This window comes from Symphalangus syndactylus, chromosome 5, assembly GCF_028878055.3.
Source record: "Symphalangus syndactylus isolate Jambi chromosome 5, NHGRI_mSymSyn1-v2.1_pri, whole genome shotgun sequence".
Lineage (NCBI taxonomy): Eukaryota > Metazoa > Chordata > Mammalia > Primates > Hylobatidae > Symphalangus > Symphalangus syndactylus.
This window is the reverse complement of record NC_072427.2, coordinates 115,267,334-115,285,413: the sequence shown is the minus strand read 5'-3', so window position 1 is coordinate 115,285,413 and position 18,080 is coordinate 115,267,334. Positions and strand designations below refer to the sequence as shown.

The 18,080-nt window shown below is 40.9% G+C and overlaps 1 protein-coding gene across 3 annotated transcripts in view; it reads left to right on the top strand.

Annotated features, from left to right (window-relative positions):
* The window catches only part of CGNL1 (cingulin like 1), a 175,277-nt gene that overhangs the window by 61,858 nt on the left and 95,339 nt on the right, over positions 1–18,080 (top strand). For 2 of the 3 annotated variants that reach the window (XM_055279290.2, XM_063639394.1), the window contains exons 2-7: positions 189–1,808; positions 2,583–2,677; positions 4,547–4,652; positions 13,653–13,754; positions 14,294–14,442; positions 15,834–15,969. In XM_055279290.2, the coding sequence (XP_055135265.2) occupies positions 204–1,808; positions 2,583–2,677; positions 4,547–4,652; positions 13,653–13,754; positions 14,294–14,442; positions 15,834–15,969 (2,193 nt within the window). In that variant the 5' untranslated portion in view covers positions 189–203. The remainder of the gene's footprint in view (positions 1–188; positions 1,809–2,582; positions 2,678–4,546; positions 4,653–13,652; positions 13,755–14,293; positions 14,443–15,833; positions 15,970–18,080) is intronic. The other variant, XM_055279289.2, reaches the window with a different exon arrangement.

The window sequence follows — 18,080 nt, the reverse complement described above, 5'->3', positions numbered from 1 at the left end:
ATCCAGAAAGTCCTGCTGGGTCACCAGAGGGCTCCCCTTCAGCACTTGGTTCTGAGGTGTCTTTGCTGTTTAAAATGTCTTGTTTTCTTTGAACTTTGAAGTTTCCCCTTCCTAATTATTTCAGTCTTCATTTAAACAGATGTAATTCTAACCTAATGTCCTCTTTTTACCCCATCTCTCACTGGTAGCTGGAACAGTGAATCATGGAGCTGTATTTCGGTGAATATCAACATGTGCAGCAGGAATATGGGGTCCATCTGAGACTCGCAAGTGATGATACCCAAAAATCGAGGAGTTCCCAGAACTCCAAGGCAGGTTCCTACGGTGTCAGTATTCGGGTCCAGGGAATTGATGGTCACCCCTACATTGTCCTGAATAACACGGAACGGTGCCTAGCAGGCACATCGTTTTCTGAAAATGGGCCACCCTTTCCACCTCCAGTGATAAATAACCTGCCTCTACATTCCAGCAATGGTTCTGTGCTAAAGGAGAACAGTGAAGAACTGCAGCTTCCAGAAAACCCATACGCCCAACCTAGCCCAATAAGAAACCTGAAACAGCCCCCGCTCCATGAGGGCAAGAATGGAGTTCTAGATGGCAAAGATGGGTCTGTGAAGCCATCTCACGTGCTGAACTTTCAGAGGCATCCAGAGCTTTTGCAGCCCTATGACCCTGAAAAGAATGAGTTGAACTTACAAAATCACCAGCCTTCTGAGAGTAATTGGCTAAAAACGTTGACAGAAGAAGGCATCAACAATAAGAAGCCTTGGACTTGCTTTCCCAAACCTAGCAATTCCCAGCCTACCAGTCCCTCCTTGGAAGACCTGGCCAAATCTGGTGTGACAGCTATTCGTTTATGCAGCTCCGTGGTCATAGAGGACCCCAAAAAGCAGACCTCAGTGTGTGTAAACGTGCAGAGCTGCACCAAGGAGAGGGTGGAAGAGGAGGCCCTTTCCACTAGCGGGAGGCCCCTGACTGCTCACAGCCCACATGCCCACCCTGAAACCAAGAAAACCAGGCCAGATGTTCTTCCCTTCCGGCGACAGGATTCAGCGGGACCCGTCCTGGATGGAGCTCGGTCCCGGAGGTCCTCCTCGTCATCCACAACTCCCACGTCAGCCAACTCTTTGTACAGGTTTTTACTGGATGATCGGGAATGTGCCATCCATGCCGACAACGTCAATCGTCATGAAAACAGAAGGTATATTCCCTTCCTGCCAGGAACTGGACGGGATATTGATACAGGATCCATTCCTGGTGTGGATCAGTTAATTGAAAAATTTGATCAGAAACCTGGGCTTCAGAGAAGAGGAAGGTCTGGGAAGCGAAACAGAATTAATCCAGATGACAGGAAAAGATCCAGAAGCGTGGATAGCGCCTTTCCTTTTGGCCTCCAGGGGAACTCGGAGTACCTCACTGAATTCAGTAGGAACTTGGGCAAGTCAAGCGAACACCTCCTCCGGCCTTCCCAGGTGTGTCCGCAGCGGCCGCTGTCCCAGGAGCGCCGCGGGAAACAGAGCGTGGGCCGCACGTTTGCAAAAAAGCTGCAGGGAGCAGCGCACGGGGCTTCGTGTGCCCACTCCAGGCCTCCCCAGCCGAACAGAGATGGGAAAGTTCTGGAAACCAAAGGTAGTCAGGAAAGCACAGCGATCCGTGCGCCCTCCCTTGGTGCACAGAGTAAAAAGGAGGAGGAGGTGAAAACAGCCACCGCTACGCTCATGTTACAGAACCGGGCAGCAGCAACTTCGCCTGATTCTGGTGCCAAGAAAATTTCCGTGAAAACATTTCCTTCGGCCTCAAATACTCAGGTAACACTAGTGCGATTCCTGTTTTTTTTTTTCTCTGCCTTCTAAATAATCTAATGATGTACTCATGCTGCAGGAGGCCATAGGAATTACACATCCTCAATCTTGTATCAGGAATCGCACAGCTGATCTGTTTCAGGATCCAATTGTGTCCTACTCACGGTGTCCTGCTGCCAATTGTATGGTTTTCTGGGTTCTTTGAAGTTCAGCTGGATTCCCATTGTGATCTCTCTGTAAAGTAACTTGGCAGACGCTACAGAGAGGCTGAGTTGTTCTGTTTGTGTATGCATGAAATCTGAAAGTATGCAGAATTTGTTTCTACACAGAGGCTGAATGGTTAGGTTTGTGTAGATATATTAATTTTCCTCATAAAATTGAGTGACTGGGTTAATTTCTAGCCTGAAAAATTAGGTTAATTTTCATTTAGGTCAATTGTCAAGTGATAGAATCTAAGTGGTACATTTAGTGTTTTGATAGTAATAAAAAATAATGATCTTGATAAAATGGTAAAAAAAAAAAAAAAAAGTAGCTAAGTGCTAGGCACTGTTTGTTATATATTACAGGATTGCGCCAACCCTGTGCAGGTAGTACCTATTAACCTCAATTTACAGGTGAGAAAATTGAGGTGAGGAGAAGTTAAGTAACTTCTCCAAGATTATGAAGCTGCTAAATGTTGTAACTGGCTCTAAGAAGGATGCTCACTGGAGGAACTGTTTGGTGTGTGGAAGCCTCTGGGAACTTCATCCTCGTGGTCTAACAACAGGCCTTATGTTCCAGGCCACGCCGGATCTCTTAAAGGGCCAGCAGGAGCTCACTCAGCAAACCAATGAGGAGACAGCTAAGCAGATTCTCTACCATTACCTCAAAGAAGGGTTAGTGATTTTCCCTCTGGAAGAGCAAAGTATTGTTGTTTCTGGTGGGACTCTTAGTTTCCTTTTCCAAGGGCTTAATGGTTACCTTCCTTTCTTCCCCTGTGCCAGCCATTGGAGGGTTAAAACTCAATGGCTGGGGTTTTCGTGACGGCATTTGTATTGTGTGGTATGGGATGGGGGCTTTGGGAGGGGTGTGTAGGAAAGGACACCATACTTTAAAAATTAAAATGAATCCATTTTAAAAATGACCCTTTACTATTTCAAAAGCCAATTCAAAGATAGGAAGAGTGTTACTCTTCAGGTTTGAATGGAGTCCGCCGTCACCTTGAGTTCTTCCACGCAATGTGGTAGTCCTTTAGAAGTTACAAATAAAAACACCTCCCCTCCCCAGAGTCAACACTGGCCACGAGCCCCTGCTTCCATTATTTTTAAAGCATGTGTGAGTCATTTAAAAGCAGTGCTTTCCGTGCTTATCTTGGTGGTTGAGGTGGAATAATCAGGGTTTCAGCCCTTACTTAGGTACTAACTGTGCTGGAACTCGAGCAAGGAATTTGAAGTTTCTGTTTCAGTTCTCTCATCAGATATGATTAAGAGGAAGGAAAAAAAAAAAAGCCTTACAGCCTACATGACTGAAAACCAGCCACTTGGCAAATCCTCATTGGTATCAAAATACTGTATATTTTTGTATTGTGCCTTACAATTATTTGTCAGTTTTAGAGCTAACAACATAGTAAGGCTCAAAATATAAGACAGGGGATCTTTTGAAAAGAAAAAAAAAAGTAACCCAAAAGATTAATCTAGCTAAGAACTGGTTACTAGTATCTCCCTGTGGAAGACTTTACCATGTTAAGATTAAGGTAGAAGAAATTTTGACTTTTAAAATTCATTGTTTTTTTTTTTATTTTTTGAGACAGAGTCTCACTCTGTCATCCAGGCTGGAATGCGGTGGCATGATCTTGGCTCACTGCAACCCCCACCTCCCAAATTCAAGAGATTCTCCTGCCTCAGCTACCTGAGTAGCCGAGACTATAGGTGTGCGCCACCATGTCTGGCTAATTTTTGTATTTTTAGTAGAGACATGGTTTCACCATATTGGCAAGGATAATCTCAAACTCCTGACCTCAAGTGATCCACCAGCATCTGCCTCCCAAAGTGCTGAGATGACAGACATGAGCCACCGCACCCAGCCAAAATTCATTAAATTCTTTTATGCATGTATTTTTTGGCAGATGATTTATTGAGACATTGGTAAGAAAGACTTCAGTGCGAGGTGCCTGTGGAAGGAAGTTTATGTTAAATCTTTTTCTTCTAATTGCTGAGGGTGTGGTAGAAGTTAATAAAACTTAGTATCTCAGTGTTACCTGTGAAAGCCCAGACAAAGGGCTGCCAAGTTGACAATCTCGGCTTAGGGGTTTTATTTTTTTAAACATAGGTTAAACAAATTAAGATCATTGTAGATCATTCTTTGTGTAAGATTTAGATGTACAGCATGTTTGTGTGTGTGAGAGAGATATACACATACCCACTTCAAAGAAAAGGAGAATTCCTTTTGGAATGGACATGAGCATTTGAATCAAACAACAAATTACTAAATGTTCACTAGATGTCTTCTCCAAGCTTACTGAGGATGTTTTTATGTCCCTCTCACATATTTGGAAGTGGGAACCCTGTCCCAAATTGAGTGGTAACACATAATTTATTTGAAAAAAAAAGACACCATCCATCCTACTGTCTCACTGAGTTTGTCTGAGGCTTTAATTAATTCACAGCTCCTGCAAATTATCTCCTTAAAGGACCCGTTGTGTGTGTGTCATGACGTGTAAATTGTTCTGAGACCAGTAGTTGTGTCCCTCATTGTTTTCTCTGCAGAAGCACTGATAATGACGATGCTACTAAAAGGAAAGTCAACTTGGTCTTTGAGAAAATCCAGACCTTAAAGTCTCGAGCAGCTGGGAGTGCCCAAGGAAATAACCAAGTAAGTGGAAGTTTTGTATTTTGCAGAATGCACTTAGCATGGAATGTGGTAAACAACTTGCTGTTTCATCAGTCTGTATGTTTGTTTATAGCAGGAAGTGGGAAGTTGCCTGAGTAGTGAGGAGTACTCCTCATGTTTTAAATGTTGCAGCAACATTTTATTGAGACAGAGTCTCTGTCTGTCACCCAGGCTGGAGTGCAGTGGTGTGATCTTGGCTCACTGCAACCTCCGCCTCCTGAGCTCAAGCCATCCTCCTACCTCAGCCTCCCAAGCAGCTGGAACTACAGGCATGTGCCACCATACCTGGCTAATTTTTGTGTTTTTAGTAGGGTGAGGGTTTCACCATGTTGCTCAGGCTGGTCTTGAAGTTCTGGGCTTAAGCAGTCCACTCACGTTGGCCTCCCAAAGTGCTAGGATTAGAGGCGTAAGCCACCATGCTTGGCCTTACCCAGCCTTTTCTCCAGAAAAGTTTAAAGATATTTTATTTAAAAATACATAGACTATAACAGGATGATAAAAACAGATGGCGAGATTTAGAAGGGGAAAATAAGAATAGGAAGACTAGCATTGTCGTAGGCAAACACGGAAGGTAAGCGTGAACAGGCTTGGACTCAAGCTCTGGAGCTTCAGGTGTGAAAGAGAATGGGACTAGAGACTGGTGACACCGACCAGCTGTGGTGCAGGGGACAGGAAGAAGCCCAGTGGTGCCAAGTTAGTTTTTAAATAACTGCCTGTCTGATTGATTGTGCTGAATTTGAGTGGGGACATAGAGATTTTTTTGGTTAAGGAAGGAGCCCTCTCACATTTGATAAACAACTACTCTATGTCAGACACACCTGGTGCCCTGGAAGGAAGCCGCTCGCAAGACAGTACGGCTAAACACTTGTTCCTCAATCCTCCGCCGTGTATGGAACTCATTTCTTCCTTGTCCATCTTCCTTTCCCCTCCCAGGGGAATTCTGCATGAGAAGGAAGGAGGATACCTGGAGGCAGGTAACAGGAAACTTGTCTGTAGCTTCTTTCTAACTTGGGAAACGTACATATAGGGGATAATTTTAGGCATCAACCTACCATCTTTACTACTTGTTATTCCCCCAGCACTCAGCTAACCCATGCTGCTCTGGCCTCAAATAGAACAATGCCATACACACACATACGCACTTTCCACTGGGGAATCTTTACACTATACTCCTCGCATATACATAGCCTTGAGGAACTCTACGTAGTTCTTAAAGTCAGTCCAGTATTTTTTTGCTAAAACTCTGAAGTCCAAAGTATTAACACGATTCTTGTTTTTTTGTATACCTGCATACAGGCTATGCAGAGAGTGCGGGTTGGAATCTCACTGGCTGTTATAGAGCAATATAAAGGGTCTTGAACACAGGGGCTTTGGGTATAACTTAGCAAACAGATGAGTCTTCAACAAATATCGTTTTTATATTGTTTTATTGGGGTATAACTTTTATAAAGTAAATTACACAAATTGTATCCGTACAGTTCATTGAATTTTTAACATAGCTTTGCATCCATGCAAATATTGAGATCAAGATGGAGAACACTCCCATCACCCAGGTTTCCTGGGTTTCTTCCCACATCAGTTACACCCCGTTCTTCTGGAGGTAAAATCATATCCTGACTTCTATCACCTAGAGTCGTTTTGCCTTTCTTGACTTTTATATAAAGTTTCACAATATGTATTCTTGTGTGTCTAGCTGCATTTTCTCAACATTATATCATCAAGATTCATTAGTGTTGCATGTACCGGTTTTTTTTTTTTGTATTGAAATGTAGTTTTCCATTGTATCTGTATGACATAGTGTATATTCTTGGTGTACATTTCTGGTTTGGGGCTATTAGGAATAAAGCTACTGTGAACATTATTGTACTTGTTTGGGGAGGGGAGTAAACACATTCACTCATTTCTCTTGAGAATATACCTAGAAGTAAAATTGCTGAGTTGTAAGTTAGGCATGTGTTTAACTTGTAAAGCATACCTGTTTGTTCTTAGAGTGAGCGCAGTCTTTGGCCTTGATGTTGAGATTGTCCTTGTGGGTCACAGACTAGGGGTGAACAGCCTGAACTGGGTAAGTCAGGGTAGCCCTTCTAGGGACAATGACACTAATGGTGCCTCAAGAGATCATAGAATTATTTGTGAGAAGAAGGGAAGCTGGGGTGTTCTAGGTTAAGTGAATAGCACAGACAAATATAAAGAGGCATGGGTTTGCCATGTTGAGAGGGAATTCACTGTAGTGGGAACACAGAGCCAGGATGGGCTGAGGAAGAGCCTGGTAGCAAGGACCTTGGAAGTTAGAAGTTATGTAAGAAGTTCCCATTTCGGGCTGGGAAGGGGATGGGTTACCATTGTTGGATTTTAAACAGTTGTGAATACCACTGTGTTTGTGAAAGTTTATTCCTTTTGTGGCTTTTGGAGAGAGGTAAGATTAGAGGAAGAGAGACCAATAAAAAGCTAATGCCTGTCTAGATGTGGTCCCTCACACCTGTAACCCCAGCACTTTGGGAGGCTGTGGAGGGAGGGTTTCTTGAGGCCAAGAGTTTGTGACCAGCCTGGGCAATGTAGTGAGACCCTGTCTCTAGAAAAATTAAAAAAATTAGCCAGGTGAGGTGGCACATGCCTGTAGCTCCAGCTACTCAGGAAGCTGAGGCAGAAGTCACTTGAGACCAGGAGGTGGAGGCTGCAGTGAGCTATGATTGTGCCACTGTACTCCAGCCTGGGTGACAGAATGAGACATTGTCTCTTAAAAACAACAAGAAAAGAAGCTGCCAAATCAAGAGATGATGAGAAAATGAACCAAGACTCTTAGACTTCAGATTCCTATTACAGCTCCATGACTGTTTAATTGCCACGTTTTCCTACTCCTCTTCCCTCCCTCTTAGGTTTGGAATCTGATTACTTGCTGGCAAAGGTTTTAGAGTTTTATCTTTGCGGTGTCCGTTAAGTGATTAGGAGAGAATGTAAGAACCCTCTCCCTTAGGGACGGAGACCATATTGGAAAACAGCAAAGCCGGTAGAGATTTTGTATGGGAAAGAACAATGTATAATTTCCCTCATTGGGTTGGATTTCTATTTCTAAAATGGATTGTTATTTTGCCTAAGAAAATTGGAAGTTGTGTGTTTGTGTTTCTAATCGTCTTCACAGGAGTAGGTAGGGAAGTACCTCATTCCAAGTTTATCACACACAACTTGCACCTGGATTCAGGGATGTGTGAGCCAAGATGCCGCCGTTTCTAGCTTTGATTCCTACTTTTATTTCTTCCCCTCAGCTATTTGTAGTTTTCTAACCACTTTACTGTAGGATTTTAGCCAAATCCTTTTGAGAGAATCATTGTGTTATTTTCATGGAGGAAGAAGAAGAAAAAAAAGATCCATTAATATTCATACTCAGATCAGAGAGACAATATTTCGTAATAGACTCTCTTCAATCAGGTCCCTCTTCATTATGGAAGTATAACACCTAAAAGGAGAAAGCCAATTTAGCTAACATACACTTATTTACTACTTGCATACAGGCTATGCAGAGAGGGATGGAATCTCACTGGCGGTGATTGAGCAATAATCTCTAGTGTAATGTAGATTACACTGTAACAAATATATGTATAAAGGGTCTTGGGAACACAGAGGCAGGGGCTTTGGGTATAACTTAGCAGACAGATGAGTCTTCAACAAATATCTGTTTTTATATTGTTTTACTGGGGTATAACTTAAGTAAATTACACAAATTCTATCTATACAGTTCATTGAATTTTTAACATAGGTTTGCTTCCATGCAAATACCATCTAGATCAAGATACAGAACACTCCCATCACCCAGCTTTCCTGGGTTTCCTGTGTTCCTTCCCCATAAATTGTACCCCCTCCTTCTGGGGTTGATCATATCCTGACTTCTATCACCTAGAGTAGTTTTGCCTTTCTTGAATTTTACATAAATAAAATTTTACAATATGTATTATAATAAGTATTCTCGTGTGTCCGGCTTCATTTCCTCAACATTATATCAGCAAGATTCATTAATGTTGCATATACTGGTAGCTATTTCATATTGAAATGTAGTTTTCTGTTGTTATCAGTCAACATAGTGTATACTCTTAGTGGTCATTTCTGTTATTTGGCTTTTAGGTATAATGCCACACTGAATTTTACTGTCTTTTTCTTTTTTTTTTTTTTTTTTGTAAACACACTCATTTCTCTTGAGAATATATCTAAGAGTATAATTTCTGGGTTGTAAATTAGGTGTACTTTTAACTCTTAAATGTTGCCAAATGATTTTACACAGTGATTGAAACAATTTACACTCCTGGTAGCGCAGCATATGCCGGTGCCAGTGGCTATATCCTTTGTAATACTTAGACTCTCTTCCGTTACTTTGGTCTACTTGTCTCTCCTTGCACTACTATCATACAGTTTAAATCTGCAACTTTAGTAAGCCTTCAGATCTGGTAGCTTTATTCTTCTCCGAGATTATCTTAGCTATTCTAGGTCTTTTGCCTTTCCATATAAACTTTTATCAGCTTGTCAATTTCCACCAAGAAAAGCCTCTAGGAATTTTGATTGGGGATTATACCAAATGCATAGATAAATTTGGTGGAACTGACGTCTTAATGTTATTGGTGATGTTATTTGTGAACATGAACTTTGTCCCCACTTATTTATGTCTTTAGCATCTCTCAGCAGTGTTCCGTCATTTTTGTTAGAGAGGTCTCACACATCTTTCATTTAGATGTAGTCCTTTTCCAGTGCTGTTCATTCCTTTCTGTACTTCTGTGTTTCCATCTCGGACTGGTTTCCTTCAGCCTGGGGAACTATTTTTTTAATATCCTGTAGTACTTTTCGGGGGCATTGTTTGAGAATAGCTGTCATTCACCCTCAGTTTTGAGGAACTCTAGTGTGGCAAGTATTGTTTTGCTTCATGAATTTAAAGCCATTATTCGTCTTTTGACCTCAGGTGGCTCCATTGGAAAGCCAGCCATCATTCTTAGTGTTATTCTCTTGAAAGTGATGTGTCTTTTCCCTCTGGGTGCTTTTAATATTTTATCTTTATTGTCAATTGTTAGATTTTGACTATGACGTGCGTAAGAGTGGTTTTTCTTTTATTTATTTTTCTTGGGGTTCACTGAGCTCTCGACTTGATAGGTTCATCAGATTTGAAAAATTCTTGGCTATTATTTATTTGAATATTGCTTCTTTCACATTCTGTCTCTCCCAGCTCTTCTCAGACTCCAATTACATGTATCTTAGAAATTTTGATGGTATTCCTCGTATCTCTTGTGCTCTATTCTCTCTCTTTTCGTGTGTGTGTGTGTGTGTGTGTGTGCATGTGTATGTACGTATGTATATTTGGGGCATCAGATATTCTGCATATTTTCTATTGACCTTTCAAATTCACTAGTCTTGTTTTCTGGCTACGTCAATCTTACTTTTAGACTTTTCTTTTAAGATGTTTTTAAAGGAATGTTTTTCTTCGTCCTACTTTTAAAGGATGATTCTTTTAAGAACTTTTCTTTGGCCAGGTGCAGTGGTTCACGCCTGTAATGCTGGCAGTTTGGGAGGCTGAGGTGGGAGGATTGTTTGAGGCCAAGAGTTTGAGACCAGCCTGGGCAACATAGTGAGATCGCATCTCTACAAAAACTGTATTTAAAAATTGCCAGGGATGGTGGCTGGTGCTTGTAGTCATAACTGCTCAGGAGGCTGAGGTAGGAGGATCACTTGAGCTTAGAAGTTTGAGATGACAGTGAGCTGTGATCCAATGAGTTCTTAACTTTCAGATATTGTGTACTGCTGTTTCAGAACGTCTACTTGGTTATATTTTTATAGAATCTATCTCTGGAACTTGATTTAAAAAAAATCCCTTTGTTGGGCCAGGCACGGTGGTTCATTCCTGTAATCCCAGCACTTTGGGAGGCCAAGGTGGGTGGATCACCTGAGATCAGGAGTTCCAGACCATCCTGGCCAACATGGTGAAACCCTGTCTCTACTAAAAATACAAAATTAGCCAGGTGTGATGGTGCGCATCTGTAACCCCAGCTATTTGGGAGGCTGAGGCAGGAGAATTGTTTGAACCCAGAAGATAGAGGTTGCAGTGAGCCAAGATCTGGCCATTGCACTCCAGCCTGGGTGACAGAGCAAGACTCTGTCTCAAAAGAAAAAAAAACAAAAACCCTTTGTCCATAATTTTTTCTATTTTAAAAATATTAGTTATAGTTAATTTGAAGTCCTTATCTGTTAACTTTAACATTTGGGTCATCTCTATGTCTGTTGTCTATTTCATTTAGTTATTGGTTAGTTCTTCCTACTTCTTTGCATGTCTAAGGATTTTTTTTTTTTAATTGTTTGCTAGACCGAGTGGGTGATGAGTTATAGACGTTCTGGAATGTGTTATCTCCCCCTGAAGAATGTTAAGTTTTGTTTTGACAGACAGTTAAATTACTTACAGATTGCCTTGATTCTATATGGTTGGTTGTTCTAGGCATTATTAGGGAGTGTCTATTTAAGTTTTTGCTCTTACGCCTGAGACATCACCCATGTTCCTTTCTTGGATTTCAAATGAAAGCCAGAATGTCCACCAAGGTTTCTCTATTTTGATCAAGTTGGAACCCTAGTGTCTCCCTAGCATTGGGCAACCTGTGAAGTTTCTGTTGGGTTCTTTGCCTCCTAATAGCTCTTCTCTGCAGTCCTCTTGAACTCTTGCTCTTCTCATATACAGCTTAGGATATCATCCAAGAATCCAGGGAGTATTTATTGTAAGTTCTTGGAACTTCTTCTGTGGAGCTCTCTCCTCTCTCATACCCTGACCTTGAAATCCCTGTTGCTTACTATCTCTAAACTCTAATCTCTGTTTCTTTATCAGTGGGTTGCCCCTCTCTGGACACTTTTCTCACTTAAATTAACAAATCTTATTTTTCAGAATAGTTTTAGGTTCTGAGCAAAATTGAGTGGAAAGTGCAGACAGTTCCCGTTTACTGTCCTGTCCCCACATACGCCCTCCACCACTGTTAGCATCCTACAGCATGGAGCACACCTCTCACAATCAGGGGACCTACACTGGCACATCATTATCACCCAAAGAAGTCCATAGTTTACATTAGTGTTCACTCTTGGTGTTGCACATTCTACAGGCTTCTGACAAATGAACAATGACATGTATGTATCATTTAGTATCATACAGAATAGTTTCACTGCCCTAAAAATCCTGTGTGTTCTGCCTGTTTGTTACTTTCTCTCCCCTAACCTCTGGCAACCCATAATCTTTTTCTGGTTTCCATGGTTTTATTTTTTCTGGAGTGTTCTATAGTTGGAATCACACAGTATATCACCTTTTCAGTTTGGCTCATTTCCCTTAGTAATGTGCGTTTTTTCCCATGCGTTTTGATGGATTGGTAGTTCATTTCATTTTAGGATTATTAATATTCCATTGTCTGATATACCACAATTTATCCATTCACTTTTGAGGGCATCTTGATTGCTTCCAAGTTTTGTCAGTTATGAATAAGGCTGCTATAAATGTTCATGTACAGGTTTTTGTGTGGACATGAGACTTCAACTAATTTGGGTAAACACCCAGAGGGCGGCTGCTGGGTGTACAGTAAGAGCATGTTTAGTTTTGTAGGAAACAACCATACCATTTTCTAAATTATCTGTATCATGTTGCGTTCCCACAAGCAAAGAATGAGTTTCTGTTACTCCACATCCTTGCCACCATTTGGTGTTGCCAGTGTTTTGAATTTTGGCCATTCTAATTTGTATATAGTGGTATCTCGTTGGTTTGTCTGTTTGTTTTTTGAGATAGAGTCTTGCCCTGTCACCCAGTCTGGAGTGCAGTAGCATGATCTTGGCTCACTGCAACCTCCACTTCATGGGTTCAAGTGATTCTTCTGCCTCAGCCTCCTGAGTAGCTGGGACTACAGACGTGTGGCACCATGCCCGGCTAATTTTTGTATTTTTAGTAGAGACGGGGTTTCACCACGTTGGCCAGGCTGGTCTCGAACTCCTAACCTCGGGTGATCCATCTGCCTCGGCCTCCCAAAGTGCTGGGATTACTGCATGAGCCACCCCACCCGGCCTCATTGTTGTTTTAATTTGCAGTTTCCTGGTGACATTGTCTGTGCTTATAAAATTTTACTGTGCTGTGGTTTGGAAATGGAGTCATGGAGAACCCAGGGTGAACGTGGGGCTACCTCCTGTCTTTTCCTTTGTAAGGATCATAACTCTGTGTTGCTTGCTTTTCAGTGCCTGCCCACAATTGTTTTATATATTTTTGTCTAGCTTTCATAGTTTTTGCTGGGAGGGTAAATCTGATATTTGCTACTCTATCATGGCAAAACCAGAATTCTAACAATCATTTACTGAGATTTGATTAAATTTATGAGATGCATTGGGTTCTGTAGATACAGAGGTGCATAAAACCTGGTCCCTGCCCCACAAAAGTTCCTAATCTCCTGATGTAGTAATTCTCAAACCACTCTTAAGAAACACTAAAGCTAAACTGTGTTCTGCCATTAGAATAGAAAAAATGAATGTCTTTACTTACAAAAAGATTTTGTTGCTGATTTTTTGCTAACCATTGATTTCCATGCTCTGGAATATAGAATTTATTATGGAGAGGCTTTTTAAGTTTTATTATCCTAAATCTAATGCATTACTATTTTATAGTATTCTACAGAATACATTACGGACTTCTAACAAATATGCCACCTATGCAAGTTTTAGTCATATTGGACTAGTGTTGAGATACCTGATGAAACAATACCTGTGATTGGTAAATGCTGTAGAATAAAGTTCACTGGAGTCCCAAGCGGGGCAGTAACATTAACTCTGCCCACCAAGTCAGGGAAGGTTCCCTGAAGGGGGTTGATGTTTGAATTGGGTCTTAAAATGTTGAGTGTTATGCCTCATTTGTTACTGCACTGATTGTATTTGGAGGGGGAAGATAATTAAAATAAAGCACCCTGAGCATTTAAAGTAGTACATCTTTGCAATTAATTATAGGCTTCTAATTCCACATCTGAAGTCAAAGATCTATTGGAACAGAAAAGCAAGTTGACCACAGAAGTGGCTGAACTTCAGAGACAGCTTCAACTGGAAGTCAAGGTATCTGGTTTTTCCTTTATGTTATTTTTTCCATTTCTGTCTTGGTTGATAAAGAATATTTTACATGCATTGGGATGCCCAGAGTGAAAGCCAATTTTTTTTTCCCCCAAAAGAAACATTCCTCTAATCACTGAGTAAATTCCTGTGTATTTGGCTGCTGCTGTCCAAACAATTTTTTTTTTAATGTAACCAAAGCCTATAGAGTCTGTTTGCTTAGACAGAGTAAAAGAAACCCTGTTGGATTTAGGCAGGCCAGTGGGAAACTAAATGCGTATAAAACGTCTGAACTAAATCATAGAAAAAGCAGAATGAGGTTTGGCTGTGTTTGTGTTTTCTTTTACAAGTATTACAGTTCATTAAATATACATATTTGATGTTCTTTCTAGTTAAGAACTCCCGTGCCTTAATTATATAGTTTGATTAAGTTGTTTAATAATGTAAATTCAAGGATATGGAGTCTGCTTGTTGAGAAGTAGGCTTCTGTGGTGTTATGTTAATGTACAGTGGAGGTACTTTAAAATCACACTGATTCCTGTTAGAATCAACAGAACATCAAAGAAGAGAGAGAGAGGATGAGAGCAAACCTAGAAGAGCTCCGAAGCCAACACAACAAAAAGGTGGAGGAGAACTCCACATTGCAGCAACGACTGGAAGAAAGTGAAGGGGAGCTCCGGAAGAATCTGGAGGAGTAAGTTCTGGGCTGAGAGCTTGTTGCCCTTCCCAGGTTCTCTATGACGTGTAGCTAGAACCTTTCTGTCCATTTAATACTACCCAGCCTTCCAAATATTTATAAAGGCAGCTGACTTTTCCTTTTCTTCCTCTTATCTTTGTAAAATTATGAAGCTGGCGACACATGTAGACTGATAAACAAAAAGGTTAGTAATTCTTAACATTCTTTGTGCACCTTGAAGTATGCATTACAAAGTTTCAGTCCTTAAAGTGGACCTCCTAGCAGGTAAGTGGGAAGCAGGGAGCACTGAGTGCTAATATTGAAAGACAGAGTTCAAGGAGCCTGGGCCCACCTTCTAAAAAGCATGCGTCACGTGGCCTCTGTGAGCTCTCAGCCTGTGCATTTTATCCTGGATGGTGCTGGTGTTTGCGATGGGTGCTTATACCTTCCCTCAGTCTACAGAGAAGGAAAGTTAGGTCCAAGATGCCCCTGCCATTATGTTGTATTAAAATCTGTGGCAAAGGAATCGAAAACCAAGGTCTGAGAATACACAGTGCTATGACGTCCTGTGGACACGACAGAAGCCTTAAGCGGAAAGTCAAGTGGGAATGAAATCTAGGGGGAAGTTCAAGAAAAAGAGGACATTATATAATAAAAGCATTTGATTGTCCTTGCAGTTTTGATGGTGGTGTTTTGCGTTTAAAACAATAATAGAGGCTAATTGCAGAAAAGAGTTTAGTAAGAAAAAAATCAGAAAATATAGGGTATAGTAAAAGCTTTACAAAATAAAAAGGTGTAGTTGTGAGTTTGGTTCAGGGCAGAGTTTTGTAAACTTTTTTTTTCATCAGGTGGTGATTATTTTAGGGTTTGTGGGTCATACAGTCTGTTGCACACACTCAGCTCTGCCATTGTATTGTGAAATGAAATGGCTACTCATAAATGAATGAGCATGACCATGTTCCAGTAAAACTTTACAATAACAGGCAGTGGGCTGAACTGGCCCACAGTCCATAATTTGCCAACTCTCCTGGTCTAGAACACTGGGATAGTAGACAGTGGAAGGATGGGGTGGCTTTAGTGGGAAATTTTTCTTTTTCATTTCTTTATCTTCTACATCCAAATTCTAGTACCCTACCATCTCTTTTTGGGGAGAAAACGTCTCCGTATAACCATACCCACTTTGTTGGTTTGACTTCTCATTTATCCTCCTGTGAGCAATTAGACCATAGCCTAAGTTCTTCTCAGGCACCTTTTCAGGTTGGTGATCACGTGCTCAGTGCAGAACAGAGAATGGGGAGGCTCCTTGGGGCCTTAGAGACTTGTGTAACCCTCTGAAGATCAGAAATCAGACTGGATGGAAATAAGCAGAGCCCAGGAGAGCCTGTCTAATGGGCCTACTTCCCTGCCAGGCTATTCCAGGTGAAGATGGAACGGGAGCAGCATCAGACTGAGATCAGGGATCTCCAGGACCAGCTCTCAGAAATGCACGATGAACTGGACAGTGCAAAGCGATCGGAGGACAGGGAGAAGGGAGCTCTGATTGAGGTAAGCGGGGCTGTGGGGTCAGGTGATAAGACAGGCCCCACCTGCCTGGAAAGATGGAGTGGCTGGGGTTTTTGTACACTGCAAGTCACTTTCTGATGTGCACACCTGCTCCACCTGTGCTCTTACGATCTGTGAGTCAGTGGAAGTGCTTGACTCTCTCCTCTCAGCTTGGCATTTGCTAATTATTATGGGTTTTTATTATGTATTCTCTCTTCTCTAAATTAGATTATTATCTTGTTGAGGTATTAGATACACATGTATGAAATTATTAGGAAGCAAGAATGTTGGTTTTGAATATCTGCATTTTTGGGAGAGGGAATAAGTATAATTGGGGGTCAGAAAAAGACAGGACTTTTAACTCTGCACCCATTTAGGTGTTTGATGTTTGCTGTAACATTATCATCACCTGTATTCTAGCATAGTTTTGGAACCTACTTCTTTATAAGTGTGGTTTGTAGGAATAGCCCAACAAAGAGATGATAAACAATTTAGAACAAAGCCAAAAAAAATTAAAAGTCAAAACATAAAGGTACTTTGTTAATATTTAATTTTCTACTTCCTTCCTCTTTGGGCTTAGGTGTTTTCTGTCTCCCTTACTTGGGGCTAGAAGTTTCTGGCTCTGAAGTCCCTGGAACACTCTTTAAGTCTCAGTTGTCTCCTGTTCTGTCACTCCTTTCCTCCCCCAGTTTTGCAGTAATTCCCCAGGAGAGATTTTTAGGTCCTACTTTTTAGAACTTAGCCTTTCTTCACCCGGTGACCTGGCAGGAGCTCAGAGATGAGTGACTCTGGTCACCCAGCCCAGGAGTTCTCATGAATCCATTTTTCACATAGGCAGAGGAGGGTGATTGCCTCTTCTCCACATATGACCATCTCTCTGTCCCTATTCAGACCTTTTCTCCTGAGAAGCCCTCAGCATTGTTCCTTGCCAACTGGGATTCCTCTTTTTATCAAATGATTCCTTAAAAACCACCACATTCTTGGTATAATACTGCTTCTCATGGTGCTGTTTTCTCTCAGGGCTCAGAGTTATGAAGACAAGAAGATATATGTATTTATCACTGAAAAAAATACTGAAACAACATAAAATGAAAATTTAAAAAAGGGGGAGGGGGGACGTACACATACTTTCCTAATACCTAAGCAGCCATTTTTATTTCTATAATCTCTGTTTGCCTCCCTATCTATTGATAGGTTTCATCTACCCATGTATATATAAGGACAATCATAATGTCCCTACAGTTTTGATACCTGCTTTTAAAAGTTAAGATATCAAAATTGTTCTTTCTTATTATACTTTATGCTCTTTGTGTTTCATTTTTAAGAAGATAAACCAAAATATATTTAACCATTCTCCTACATTTTTTTTCCCTCTTTTGTAATTATGAAACAAAGATTGTGGGGAACATTTTTTACATTTATCCTTTTACTACTTTAAAAATTGTTTCTAAGTATAAGTTTCCAGAAATGATGTCACTGAACAATTTATGGCTTTCAATAAAAGTGTAGCTTCATGATCAAATTTAAATAGAAGATAAAACATTGTCATATTCTTGATTCCTTGTGTGGACATTTTATTGGTTCTAAAAGGGAAAGATGTTATGTTAGCTCTTGGGAAGTCTCTGAAGTTGCTGATTTTCCCCAATAACTGACAGATGTCACTGTGAGTTGCCCCCTGATATCCCCTGTCCTTTTAGTTTCTCTATTTTAGCTCACTTGACCTTGCACATATTTTGTATCTTTCTTCTGCTAGCCAGCTAATTCAAGAGCAGTCACCTTTGCTTCTTTCCCCATTTCACATCTAGCACAGTGCCAAGCAACAGAGCAAATGAATAAATACTTTTTCGTATTTAAATTACTTGAAAAATGTCACCATTTTTTAAAAAAGGGAATAATTCTGAAATGAACTGCATACTTCTTTTCCTCTTTAAACATGCCATACTGCATATCTATTAACTGAACATCATTAGTTTATTGATTTATTTATATTGATAATGGGATAACGATATGAGGCTTTTGGTGATGTGTTCAGGCAGAGGCTGACAATGCGAGATACAGGAGTGGGCAATAGCACATATTTTCTTAAACCTGTTCGTGATGTTGCTGGCTTACAG